The 12609-nt window shown below is 40.2% G+C and overlaps 1 protein-coding gene across 7 annotated transcripts in view; it reads left to right on the plus strand.

The window, feature by feature from the left end:
• EPB41L4A (erythrocyte membrane protein band 4.1 like 4A) overlaps window positions 1-12609 on the plus strand; it is a 283127-nt gene that overhangs the window by 227540 nt on the left and 42978 nt on the right. For 6 of the 7 annotated variants that reach the window (XM_055536501.1, XM_055536502.1, XM_055536506.1 and 3 more), the window contains 3 exons: window positions 7399-7489; window positions 10549-10632; window positions 11591-11704. In XM_055536501.1, the coding sequence (XP_055392476.1) occupies window positions 7399-7489; window positions 10549-10632; window positions 11591-11704 (289 nt within the window). The remainder of the gene's footprint in view (window positions 1-7398; window positions 7490-10548; window positions 10633-11590; window positions 11705-12609) is intronic. The other variant, XM_055536503.1, reaches the window with a different exon arrangement.

Consider the following 12609-nt stretch of genomic DNA (forward strand, 5'->3'; position numbering starts at 1 on the left):
GGCCCTGTTGATGGGGGGCCGCGGGGGAGGGGGAGTGGGAGAGCAGCGCAGGGATAGGATGAGAGCACTTACTCAGTTCTCCGCCGCCTTACTGTGTTCTCATATCACAGGAAGAAAAACTTGGAGACGAAGAGGTTTGCCACACCTCGTGCTTCCAGACAGCCGTTCACAGAGCCACGTTGGCACTGGGCCTGGGACGGCTGAGGGGAAAGATAGGCACCCCTCTATTGTTAGCATGGCTGGCAGCCCCTCCAGCATACACAGGTGTGGATCACAGGTCCTTCAGATACTACAACCCCTTGTTCCACTCTGGGGGCCTAAGGGAGAAAACAAATGCTTGGACGTGCCTTTTTTGGTTTTGAACCAGTATTCTGAACTACAGAGAAGGGTGTTGGTGCCCACTTCTCGGGGTGTGTGCCTCGGTAGCTTGGGCAGAGGATGAAATGCCTTCATCTCTTCTTCTCCTAAGTTGACCATGTTGGTCATGAGGAAAGCAGAGGGATCCAGGAGAGTGCTGGGTCAAGGGAGAAGACACTGGAAGCAGACCAACCAGGGAAGGGATCTTTCATGCATAGACATATTTTCCTAGCATCTTTCTCATCCACACCCACTCTTTATGATCTACCCTCCAGCTTTCTAGCAGAATGCTTTGTTTGATCTTGCAGTTGACATGTAGCAAAATCAGTCTTAAAAGTCTGTATGTTTGTAGTAAAGAGGTAACTGTGTTTAGATACCACCCTTAGGACTTTTGAATGCAGAAACAGAAAGGCAGGGGTCTGGCTACCTCTTTGGGATGAACAGGCTGAGGTCAGGCATTTGAACTTTAAAGAATTAGCCACCGTACACTGAAACACTTTTTATTTTCCAAATCATGTGTTTTGAAATTTAATTAAACTATACATAATTTAATGAATATCAGTTTTGGCAAATATAAAACCTTCATGATGATAGGAAAAAATATATATAAAGTTTCCTTGGCCATTTTACTGTTTGTAATTTGTGATGTTAGAAAAATATATTTTGCCAAGTTGTTCTGTCTTCTGCCATTTTTTCCCATAGTACCCAGTTATAAAGTTGAAAAACCACGGCAAGGTGATTCTGTACTATCAGTGTGAGAACTAGAGCTAAAATATATTTCCAGTTACTAGCTCATTCTTAATTCATGAATATAATATTTCTTCTGATAAGTCATTCTAGGTCAGATAATATGAACTCAAACTGTCTTTAATGAAACCTAATAATCTGTTGTGTTGTGGAGAGTTAAAATCTATTCTGTCCTGATTATTTGTCTCAAGCATTAGATGTAGCTTTTAAAAAATATAGGTCAGAAAAGAAAATGTGAATAAGTGGGATAAAATTTAGCCTAAAAGTTTACAAATGTATCATATTTGAGAGTTTTAAAAATGAAATCTTGTATATATGATAGTCTCGCTTTACTTACTGGCTATTTGTCCTTTTCCCCATTAAACAGAATAAGTCAAATTACTCTGATAAATATATATATATATATTTTTTTTTCTTTTAATGTCACATGTTCGTCCTCCATGCCCACTCTAAATTCAAAGCAGTGGCAACATTTAAGTAACATCAGACATTTAAACTAAGGTTGACAGATGTCAAATTGAGCTATGAACTTTGCTGGTGGTGGTTTAGTCGCTAAGTCACGTCCAACTCTTGTGACCTCATGGACAGTAGCCTGTCAGGCTCCTCTGTCCATGGGGATTCTCCAGGCAAGAATACTAGAGTGGGTTGCCATTTCCTTCTCTAGGGTATCTTCCCAACCCAGGAATCGAACTCAGGTCTCCTGTATTGCAGGCAGATTCTTTATCGACTGAGCTATGAGGGACCTTGTGAGGCTCAGTGTTTTTATAATTGAGCATCCATGTGAATTCAGTACCGCTTCTTGAAATCTGGACATCACAGGGATGACTTTTAAGAATCTCCCCCAGGTCAAGCAGCTAAACAGATCCTGGGAAAGTTGGTTCTGTTTCTGAAAGCCGCTCTTCCTGAACGGAAGGCGAGGGTCACTTAAGATGAAGGCACTGAATTGTGAGCAAAGCCAAACTGCACAATAGCGTGGTCATGGTCCGCTGCACGCGGGCTGAAATCATTTGCATATGGGGTGTTAAAAGGTGAACAGATGAGACCATGGAACACTGAACACTGGCACAGCAGTGCTGCGTAACCCATAGGGTACTGTGTGGGCCCATGCCACGCTGCGGTGTTGAACAGTCCAGAGACAAAAATAATCACAGATCATGAGCTAGATCTGGCTCCTTAATAAACTATAGCAGTCTCCTGATAAACTTATTCTTCTACCTGTGACCAGTCTCATGAGTAAAGCCCTTTGTCTTTTGGGGGAGGGGGGTTACCACACCATGTGGCATGCGGGATCTCAGTTCCCTGACCAGGAATGGAACCCACGCCCCCTGCAGTGGGAGGACAGAGTCTTAACCGGACCTCCAGGGAAGTCCCAGACCTTTGTCTTTTTCTGTGAATGTTATGTAAGTTGAACTGGATGCTTCTAATTCTAAATGACCTTGCTAGAGTTAATATGTTATGTAAAATAAAATACAAATTTACTTAGGAGCCTTGGTAATGTGGATATGTGGATAACTTATCATATGTGGATAACTGACTTTTTTTGTAGATCATCTGCTGCTTTCATTTTAAAGGCTAGAAAGGAGGAGCATGCTATAGCGGAAGGCTGCCGTAAAGCCCTGAGAAGTAGCCCAGGCTTGTAGGGTATGGCTGCATGTCACTTCCTCTCCTGCATTTTCCATACTGCCACATCCAGATTTTTTTTTTGTCTTAGTTTTGACACTTTTTAAACATAACATTATTATCCTCAATTTTCCCTTCTGGTTGGAAAAAATAGTAGAAACAGAAAGATATCCTCTGTAATAACAGACCTTCACTGAATACTATAAAACACTGTGCTGGAAATCATGGGGCCTCAGTGATATGCCCTTCATTTTATTAAGATTTTGAGGCCTTATTCACTTATATTAATAATTTTATTGTGTATATTATAAATATTTTTTGAAATATATATGTGGCCATTTGTGTTTCTGGATATTTTAGATGGAAAACAACTGTTTGCCCTTCTCTAAAAGAAAGAGTTGCCCCACATGGAGTGATTTCTATAGTGTAGGAAAACTGCCCTTAATGTTTTATCTCTCGACATGAGAAGTAGTTTAATAGAGGTTCATGTTATAATAATTTGTTAAACAGTTCACATATATATGTTATCTTCTTTTCTGGTGGTCTGTTACAATTTACAATGAAAAAAGAATGTTGAAAACAATTTCTCCAGCCTCAAAATTTCTTCTGGAACAATGCCTAAAATTCCATTGTTACCAATTATTTTAGTTAATATTTGTCTTCTCCTCTTTGTCTTTAAAATGCAACCATTTTGTGACCAGTTAATACATGAAGACATGAGCCCTTTAGTGTAGTTGGTTTGTCAGATGACCACTTCTCTGTAGTTCAAGAATCTGAGCTTATGTAGGAGGGCTGGTTCTGGAAGGTAGGAAAATGAGGGGAGGAAGAGTTTTGAAAAGGAAAGCAGTTAGTGCATGTCAGCAAAATGGAAAATCGGTGAGCCTAAAGGATGCATGACCATCTCTCTCACCTTTGCAGATTTCAGTAAGCAATATTTAATTGCTTAGCTTTCTTCTTAAATGATAGCATGATTAAAAAAACTTCATTCATTTGATGTAATTAGGACAATGGTTAAAATATAATATTTTTAAAGTATAGTTATTACTTTTAAGTGCATATTTACTAACATAGAGCTAATAAGTATTGCCTACTTAGAGTTTTTAAAGAACCCTACATTCATAAATAAAAAGAGTAATTTATAATTAAGGTATGAATATTACATGAATGGATACTGCAGAAAATCTTCCAGTAAGTTAAGGCTTATAAGTAGCTTTTTTTCCTATAGTTAGTTTTCCTAGTAAGTCTCTTACACTCCAGGCTTGTCCAGTTCACATACTTACAGAGGAGGGAGATGCATATTAAATAGATTTTTTTTGGTTAGTAGTGTGCTGTTTTGAGTATAAAAAAACATAAATTGGATTACCCTATCTAGTTACGATGTGTTTGAGTGTATTATATGACTGTTATGTTAGTAAAATAGTCTTGTCAGTGAAGCAGTTTATTTTGAAGACATTTGCCTATTGTGTCTGAGATTGTCTTAGAGAGCTTGTACGTGATTTTTTTCCCCTGAAATTCTTTGAGAATACCATAGATCTAGTGCTTGACCTCAAAAGTCATGACTTAGGTATTGTGAATAACCAAATGTTGGTTTCTTTAAGGAAGTACATATACATATATAGTTTGAAAATTTTCTATTTGAAAATATTCCTCAGTTTTTTAGTTTGAAAATTTTCTATTTGAAAATATTCCTCAGTTTTTGGCCTGTTTATTAAGCTTTTGCAAGCTTGGGAAAGAGACTCGGTGAAAGTGATCAAGCAGCCTCACTTTCCCCAAGGCTGTTAGACTAAGAAAAGACTGCTCAGCAATATTACGGTTACCAGGGCTAGGGAGAGGAAGACTGGGATAAATTGGGAGATTGGGATTGATACATACACACTACTATGTGTAAAATAAATATAAGGAACTACTGTGTAGCACAAGGAACTCTACCCAGTACTCTGTAATGACCTACATGAGAAACAAATCTAAGAAGGAGTGGGTGTATGTATATATAACTGATTCACTTTGCTGTACAGCAGAAAGTAACACAACACTGTAAATCAACTATACTCTAATAAAAATGTTAAAATGAAACAAACAACAACAAAAAACAAACAACAAAACACCACCCCCGCAAAAAAAACCCAAAAAGGGACTGACTGCTCAGTCAAACGGAGAAGGCAATGGCACCCCACTCCAGTACTCTTGCCTGGAAAATCCCATGGATGGAAGAGTCTGGTGGGCTGCAGTCCATGGGGACTGAGTCGGACACGACTGAAGCAACTTAGCAGCAGCAGCAGCTCAGTCAAAAGTGATAAGACTTGAAGCAAACCCAGGTTTATCCACCAGCTAGCTGCACAGGACTTCAGTTTAAGTGATGCTTGCTTTCACTCGGTGCTTCTTCCACTGCTGTTATTGCCACTGGGCACTTGGGCTGGTTTCCCTGCTGTGCCCCCTTCTTCCCCCAGCCTGGGAAATAGCCCTGGGTATGTGAATTTCCCTTATATTATAAATTAGTAATACCAGCTTAGAACAATGCTGCATTTAAAAAACATGTATTTAAAACTATTAAAAATATTGATATGGGAACACACCAGCTGTCTGGGGCACAGATGAATTAATCCCTCTTGTCACTGTCCCAGGGCCATATAACACAGAGTTCCCACTTTTGAGAAGCAGCTCCTTCTTAAATCTGCACCTGCAATTTTGGGAATATTCCCTTGTGATTTTTATTAAGGGTTATGGCAAAGTAGACAGTGACCGGCCACTCCAGTGTCTGATAGCATCGGGGGTTGTTCAGGGGGAGTTGGTGTGTCCTGTTCATCCGCCCGTACTCTTTTATAATGCCTGAGTTCTGAATGTGGCTCCCATGGAGCTTACGTTTGATGCCATCTTCAGGTTCACCTTTTCACTTCAGGATTCCAAAACTGGAACAAAATTCAGGTATTGAATCCATGTCAAATTGCTCATAATGATAGTTTATGGAGTGCTGATTTGAAACCCCTGTTTGCTTTCCGTGTCTAAGGTGTATTCATTAATGTTTATCATTCCTGATCAGTAGCCAAAGCTGCCTCCAAATGTCCTGGAGGGAATCGCCAACTTCAGGGTGCTCACATGTTTCTCTTGTTATCTCTCAAGGTTGGTTGCCCTTGACAGAGAGTTCTTCTCTTTGTTGACGATTAAATGTTCTCCTCATTGGGTATTCTTTTCACTTATCTTCCAAAGAGTCTGTTTCTCCCAGTGTACCCTTAATTTAGACTGGCTCCCGAGGATGAGGCACAGGTGGCCATGGAAGGCTGTGCACTGTGGTGGTTTTGAGCTAATTCTCAGGAGCCAGATTGGTGGGTTTAAAAGCTGGGCCCTCGCTCATGAGCTGTGGGACCTTGGCAAAGTCCTGTTTTTCTTATCTATAAAATGGGGAAATAATTAGTATCCATTTTAGAGGATTATTTTGAGGATTATATAAGTAAATAAATCAGAAGTACTTAGGACAGTTTGGTGGCTCAGATGGTAAAGAATCTGCCTGCAATGCAGGAGACCTGGGTTTGATCCCTGGAGAAGGAAATGGCAACCCACTCCAGTATTCTTGCTTGGAGAATCCCATAGACAGAGGGTCCATGGAGTCGCAAAGAATCGGACACAACTGAGCGACTTTTACTTGGGACAGCGCCCACCACATAGTAAGTGCTCAACAGGTTATCAGCTCTTACTAGTATTACAGACTTATCTTAGAGTTTGGAAACTGTTAGCTGTGATTATACTTTGGATTGAAGGACTTGACCCATGGACATACAAGATGGCTTTCTGAGGAGGACACGCCTGCCTGCCACACGATTGAACCAGGACTGCAGGCGTCCATCCTCCCGGAGTGGGGGGCGCGCCACTAGAGAGGAGACAAGCCATCGTGCCTGCACCTCTCTCCCCTGCAGGCTTATCAGCCTCTCTCCCAAGAATGGGATCCAGATTTCCTGGATGGGCTTGGCTGCTGTGCTAGATTTGATCAGTTTCCATCGTTGTGTCTGCTGGGGGTGCCCTCTGCTGGTCCATCTAGCATGTGTGCAAATCTGGGGAATAACAGCTTTTAAAAAGTTAGTTTTAGCCTTTTAGGGATGTTTACATTAAAAAACACACTTGAAAATGTTTTTTTTTTTTTTTTAATAGTGATACAAATCATATCTATATTAGTCTGTTTTTTTCCATTTGCATTATGAGTTGGAGTATTTTAAGGTCTGAAATATTTGGGGTAGGTTTGATTGAGAATGAGGGTTGTTAACGGCATGCCAAGAAACAGTAATTTTTTCACAACACAGTTTTCAAAACTGATTGGAATGGCTTACATTCCAGTATAATAGTACTAAATATCTTAGATTCTTATTTAACGGTTTAAAGAATGTCCATGATGTGGGAACTTTGTAAACACTGAAGTCTCAAAACATCCTATTTTCAAATGGTGCCATAACCTAGACCCCTTGGACATTGTTATGTTCAGGGTTTAGTACATTTCAGAAAATATTATCTCAGATTTATTGAGCAATTCATTATGTATTTAGAATTATATTTTACCAGTACATTGTGCCATGATGTCCCTAAGTTTACATTAAAAATTTTTTTTCCGTTTATTTTGTGTTTTTCTGACCACTGCCTCCTTTTTTTTTCTTCTCCACTGTCTCTTTCTTTCCTCTGCTTTGCTACTAGGATCAAACAGCATAAATCGGGTGACTGCGAATATGGAAAATGGAGAAAATGAAGGAACAACTAAAATTATCGCACCTTCACCAATAAAAAGGTCAGTTAGTTAACTGAAAGGACACACTGCTATCTGCTGTCACAGAAATGCTATTTATCTTTTGTCAAGGTTAAGAAGCACGCTGGTAATTAACTAGTACTTTTAATGAAAATAGTCTATGGGCCAAAGAATACTTTAAAATGCCAGTAAAATGTAAAGAATCAGGACGTGTCCCTCTCATTTGAAGGAAATGCTCCTGCCGTCATAGCATGATGAAGTTATAGATAGTCTGTGGTCTGCCTTCTCCACAACGCAGTGAAAATCCCATGTGATTTTTTACATGGCATGGTATAATGGACTAACTCCGAGGGGCCTGGGAAGTAAAGTAAAGCATTCACGTTCAATGTACTGCGTTCATCATAGCAGCGCACTGAACCGTGGCCCTGGAAGGAGGTTTTATAGCGTTTAGAGCTGCAGGGTTTCAGAAGGCAGTGATTGCATATGTATGAAGAGCTGTCATGGTCTTTTGCATCAATTTTCCCTGAGGCATCCCCCAGTGGAAGGACCTTCTCTTAATATATTATGTGGATTGTTTCCCTGAAAGATCAGCCTTGTTCTCTGTTCAGACGCTGTTTCAGCGTCACTTTTTCCTATCTCCAATTATGTTCATGGAACAGGATGTTGCACATACAGTGAGCTCTCTATAGAGAGTACTCCATACGCATTGTAGAGAAGTCACATATTTCCGAAATATGTGACCTTGAGAAACTTCTTAGATCATCTACTCCATCTTTTGTTAATAAATAATACAATATTGTAAAGTAAAAAAAATTCAAAAAAAAATGCAGTATCTGCAAAGCTCCCCCTCCCCCAAAAAATAATGGTGTTTTCATTCAATTGGATTGTTGCTACTTGGATAAATATAGTGTATGATTTCTCAGCAAAATAATTCTAAGTTATCAAATTTCTCAGAGTTGCAATGTTTTCCCCAAGGTTTTGCCTTCATTTTCTTTTGTTTACGTACTAGATGCTCCCTGTATAGATTCTGTTTTTGGAATGATAAGTTCTTTGCTTTCGTGTACACTTTCTTCCTCTTTTCTCTTTTTGCATTCTTGTTTTGATGGGTTGATAATTGCTTTACAGTGTTGTGTTGGTTTCTGCGGTACAACAGCAAGAACCAGCCATAAGTATACCCCCTCTCCGTGGGCCTTCCTCCCACTCCCTGCCATCCCACCCCTCTAGGTTGGCACAGAGCGCCGGACTGGGCTCCCTGTGTCCTATAGCAGCTTCCCACTATCGATTTTATACCAGCATTGATGCACTTTCATGTGCTGTGCTTCTCTTAGCCTCGTCGTTGTGGCTAGAGGGTCAGCTGAATCTGTATGTACAGGGTATGCTTACGGTAAGTCTGACATAAGAACGGTCATCTTGCATGAAATTCAGATCCCAAGCCTTTTTAGAGTGTATGGAAGGAGTGCAGTCCACTCCACAACTGCATTCTTGCCCATAGGACTGATACCTGAAGGACTGCCAAATTTTCCCACTCAAGCTCCAGATGAGAACTAGCTCAGAGACTGCATTCAGTTAATTTGCCCCCTGAGATTTCATTATGCTTCTGCTGCTCTCTCAGTTCCTCTTTCATCTCCCTACTGCACTGCTCAATCTCCCTTTTCTCTTTTCTCTCTGATTTATTCAACACAGCCAAACTTTCTACTGTATCTTTCTACATACCATATTTATTACTTTTCCTCCTTTCAAAATTAAAGTTTGACTTTAGAAATTTGATCTTCCAAATGTTTTTTAATCTTTTTAAGAATAACATAAATAAAATATACCTACCGTCTACGAATACTAGTGCTCTTTAACATGCCTTTGTCAAATATCTAATTTTTTAGGCTTTATAACTCCCTAGATGAATATCATATACTAGGGTACAAGTTTATTTTCATTTTTTGAAATGACCTTGTCATTTTTTCTCTCCTCTTTCTTTGCTGTTACAAAGAACTCTGCTATGACTATATTCCAGGACAATTAAATAGAGGATTCCTCAGAAAGCTGGGGTTAAACATGGATTAGGAGTTAAGTAGCTCTATCTTTTTCTGAATGGAGGCTCCCTGGGAAGTGAGAGGTGGCACACCTTCTCTCCTCCCCTGGTGACGGGAGGCTTTTGATGAGCCCCTGCCTCGTGTCTCCCAGTGTTTCTAAAATAATTGTTGAGGTTGAATAACAGCTCAGTTATATTTACATTCTTGGGACAGACAGATGATACTAGGTCAGGAAATAAGATTTGAAAGTCATTCTGATTTGGAAGGATGAAGCCAAGATACGGCGGAAGCTGGGGACAGAGAAGGTCAGCTTGGGCGGCCTGAACCTGCCCAAAGCTGACAGGCCTGCACAAATTCAGACCCAGATCCAAAGCCAGCGGTCTCTGACCAGTGCTGAAAGAGGGAAACAGCCACATGAGCCAGAATACTCAACTTTCCTTTCTTGTCAGCCTTGTGTTTTTGGCTTGCTGGTTCCCCCTCTTTCTCATCCTGCCAGAATTCTCCAGGCCAGAATACCGGTGTGGGTAACCTTTCCCTTCTACAGGGGATCCTCCCAACCCAGGGTTTGAACCCAGGTCTCCCTCATTGCAGGTGGATTCTTTACCAGCTGAGCCACAAGGGAAGCCCAAGAATACTGGAGTGGGTAGCCTATCCCTTCTCCAGCAGATCTTCCCAACCCAGGAATTGCACCAGGGTCTCCTGCATTGCAGGTGGATTCGTTACCAACTGAGCTATCAGGGAAGCCCCTTCCCATACTGCAGGTGGACTCTAGAAAATTTCTTTTAACAATTGATGACTTGGCATTTGGGTGACTTACAGCAGTAAAACTAGAAAGAAAGAAGAGGCAAAGAGATCCCCAAGGTACAGCTGGAAAGTTTATTATTATTATTATTATTATTTTTTAGGCAGCCACTTTACATTTTTTTCTGGAATGAGTCATAGGTATGAATAAAAACACATTTTAAAACGTTTGTTAAATAATTTTACTGAAGAAATAAGTATGTGAGTTAATTTTCTTTTATTTTCTAGTTAATTTATTTTCCACTCTTTTTTGTTTGTTTTTTTAAATTAAAGCTTTAAGAAAGCAAAGAATGAAAACAGCCCTGATACGCAGAGAAGCAAATCTCATGCACCGTGGGAAGAAAACGGCCCCCAGAGGTAAAGAGAATCCTTGTTTTTATAAAGGAGAACAGTATAAATGGGGTTGGCAGTTGCAGCTTGTTAAACAATGGAATTCGCTTTGTGGCTGGTGATGACTACCTGTGGACAAGGCAGTCAGATCCCTAGGTCAGCATGACTGAGAACTTCTGAAGTCGAAGTCAACAGCATGTGTCCTAACACGAAACTTTCTCCTGGAAAGACAGAAAGGAAAACGTGCGTATACTAAGAAACTGCCTGAAAGGTGGTGAGGATGGCTTAGGTGGTCATCTGGATGCTTGAAATGACATATTAATGATAATTTCCCCAACTGCATTGTTCTTGTTAAAACTTTAATTGAAAACTACCGTTGATGAATAGTGCTTTTAGATGACCTTTATTCCTAGAAATAAATAAATATTTAGTTAATTTTGTTCACAATTACCATACCAGGGACAGATCTGCTTCATAATTTATTGATAAGTTGAATGATGGTTCCAGGTCTGACCATGCGATGGTTCAGATTCTAACTCTGCCTCTTTCCTGGGTACTTGGCTGCTTAACTAAATATTCTGTATTTCTGTTTTCTTTACTGTTAAATGGGTCTAATACCTGTACTTCAGTGACTAGGGTTGACCTGGAGGTAAACTGGGATAATGAGTATAAAGCCCTTAGCAAGCATGTGTAGGTTCATCTTAAATGCAGATTGTTACTGTTGCCATCATTTGTGTGTGCTCATTTCTTTTGAAGTCCAGTGAAACAAGCCCATTCCTGCAAAGTGAAGACTTTCATGATTTATTTTACTAGATCTTACTCTTCTTTCAATAAATCTTGTCAGGAAAGAGAACCATGTGCCCAAGACCCAGTGTTCCCCTGAAAGTAGAGAATGGCGGTTGTGAGCACTTCCCTAGGTCCAGCTTAGGGTGTTGCTTCTCCCGGCCCTCTGCAGACATCCTTGACCATTCCTCTTCCACTCCAGCGGACTCTATAACTCCCCCAACGACCGCACGAAATCCCCCAAGTTCCCTTACACACGCCGCCGAAACCCCTCGTGTGGGAGCGACAATGACTCTGTGCAGCCCACCAGGAGGAGGTAAGTGGAACAGCCGTCGGTTTTAAATTTTCAGCAGCAGTTCCAGGTCCCAGGTGCAGTTTAACCAGGATATTCTCATAGTGCGTGACTGTTGGTCACCTCACAATAACAGAGAGCTTCTGAGTTTTGTTGTTGTTTTTCGAGATAAAATAAGCTAGAGGTCCTGAAGCATTTCTCTTAAAAAGCCAGAGTTTCAGAGGATGATTTCATAAAATATTGATGGGAACTTACTCTCTGTATTGTAGTTAAGACTAAATTTTTAAAAATATGTATAATATTTTGAAAATATATATTATATAGTATGTATAATATGTATATATAATATGTATTGGATTAATGATATACATTAATATGTAAAAGATTTAAATGTTTTTACCTGAGAAGACAAGATCTTCATGACCCCAAAAAGATCTTCATGACCCAGATAGCCACAATGGTGTGATCACCCACCAAGAGCCAGACATCCTGAAATGCAAAGTCAAGTGGGCCTTAGGAAGCATCACTACAACAAAGCTAGTGGAGGTGATGGAATTCCAGTTGAGCTATTTCAAATCCTAAAAGATGATGCTGTGAAAGGGCTACACTCAATATGCCAGCAAATTTTGAAAACTCAACAGTGGCCACAGAACTGGAAAAGGTCAGTTTTCATTCCATCCCAAAAAAGGGCAATGCCAAAGAATGTTCAAACTACTGCACAATTGCACTCATCTCACATGCTAGCAAAATAAAAAATTTCTCAAAATTCTCCAAGCCAGGCTTCAACAGTACGTGAACTGCGAACTTCCAGATGTTCAAGCTGGATTTAGAAAAGGCAGAGGAACCAGAGACCAAATTGCCAACATCCATTGGATCATTGAAAAAGCAACAGAGTTCCAGAAAAACATCTGTTTCTGCTTTATTGACTA

This window comes from Bubalus kerabau, chromosome 10 (genome assembly GCF_029407905.1).
Source record: "Bubalus kerabau isolate K-KA32 ecotype Philippines breed swamp buffalo chromosome 10, PCC_UOA_SB_1v2, whole genome shotgun sequence".
NCBI lineage: Eukaryota > Metazoa > Chordata > Mammalia > Artiodactyla > Bovidae > Bubalus > Bubalus kerabau.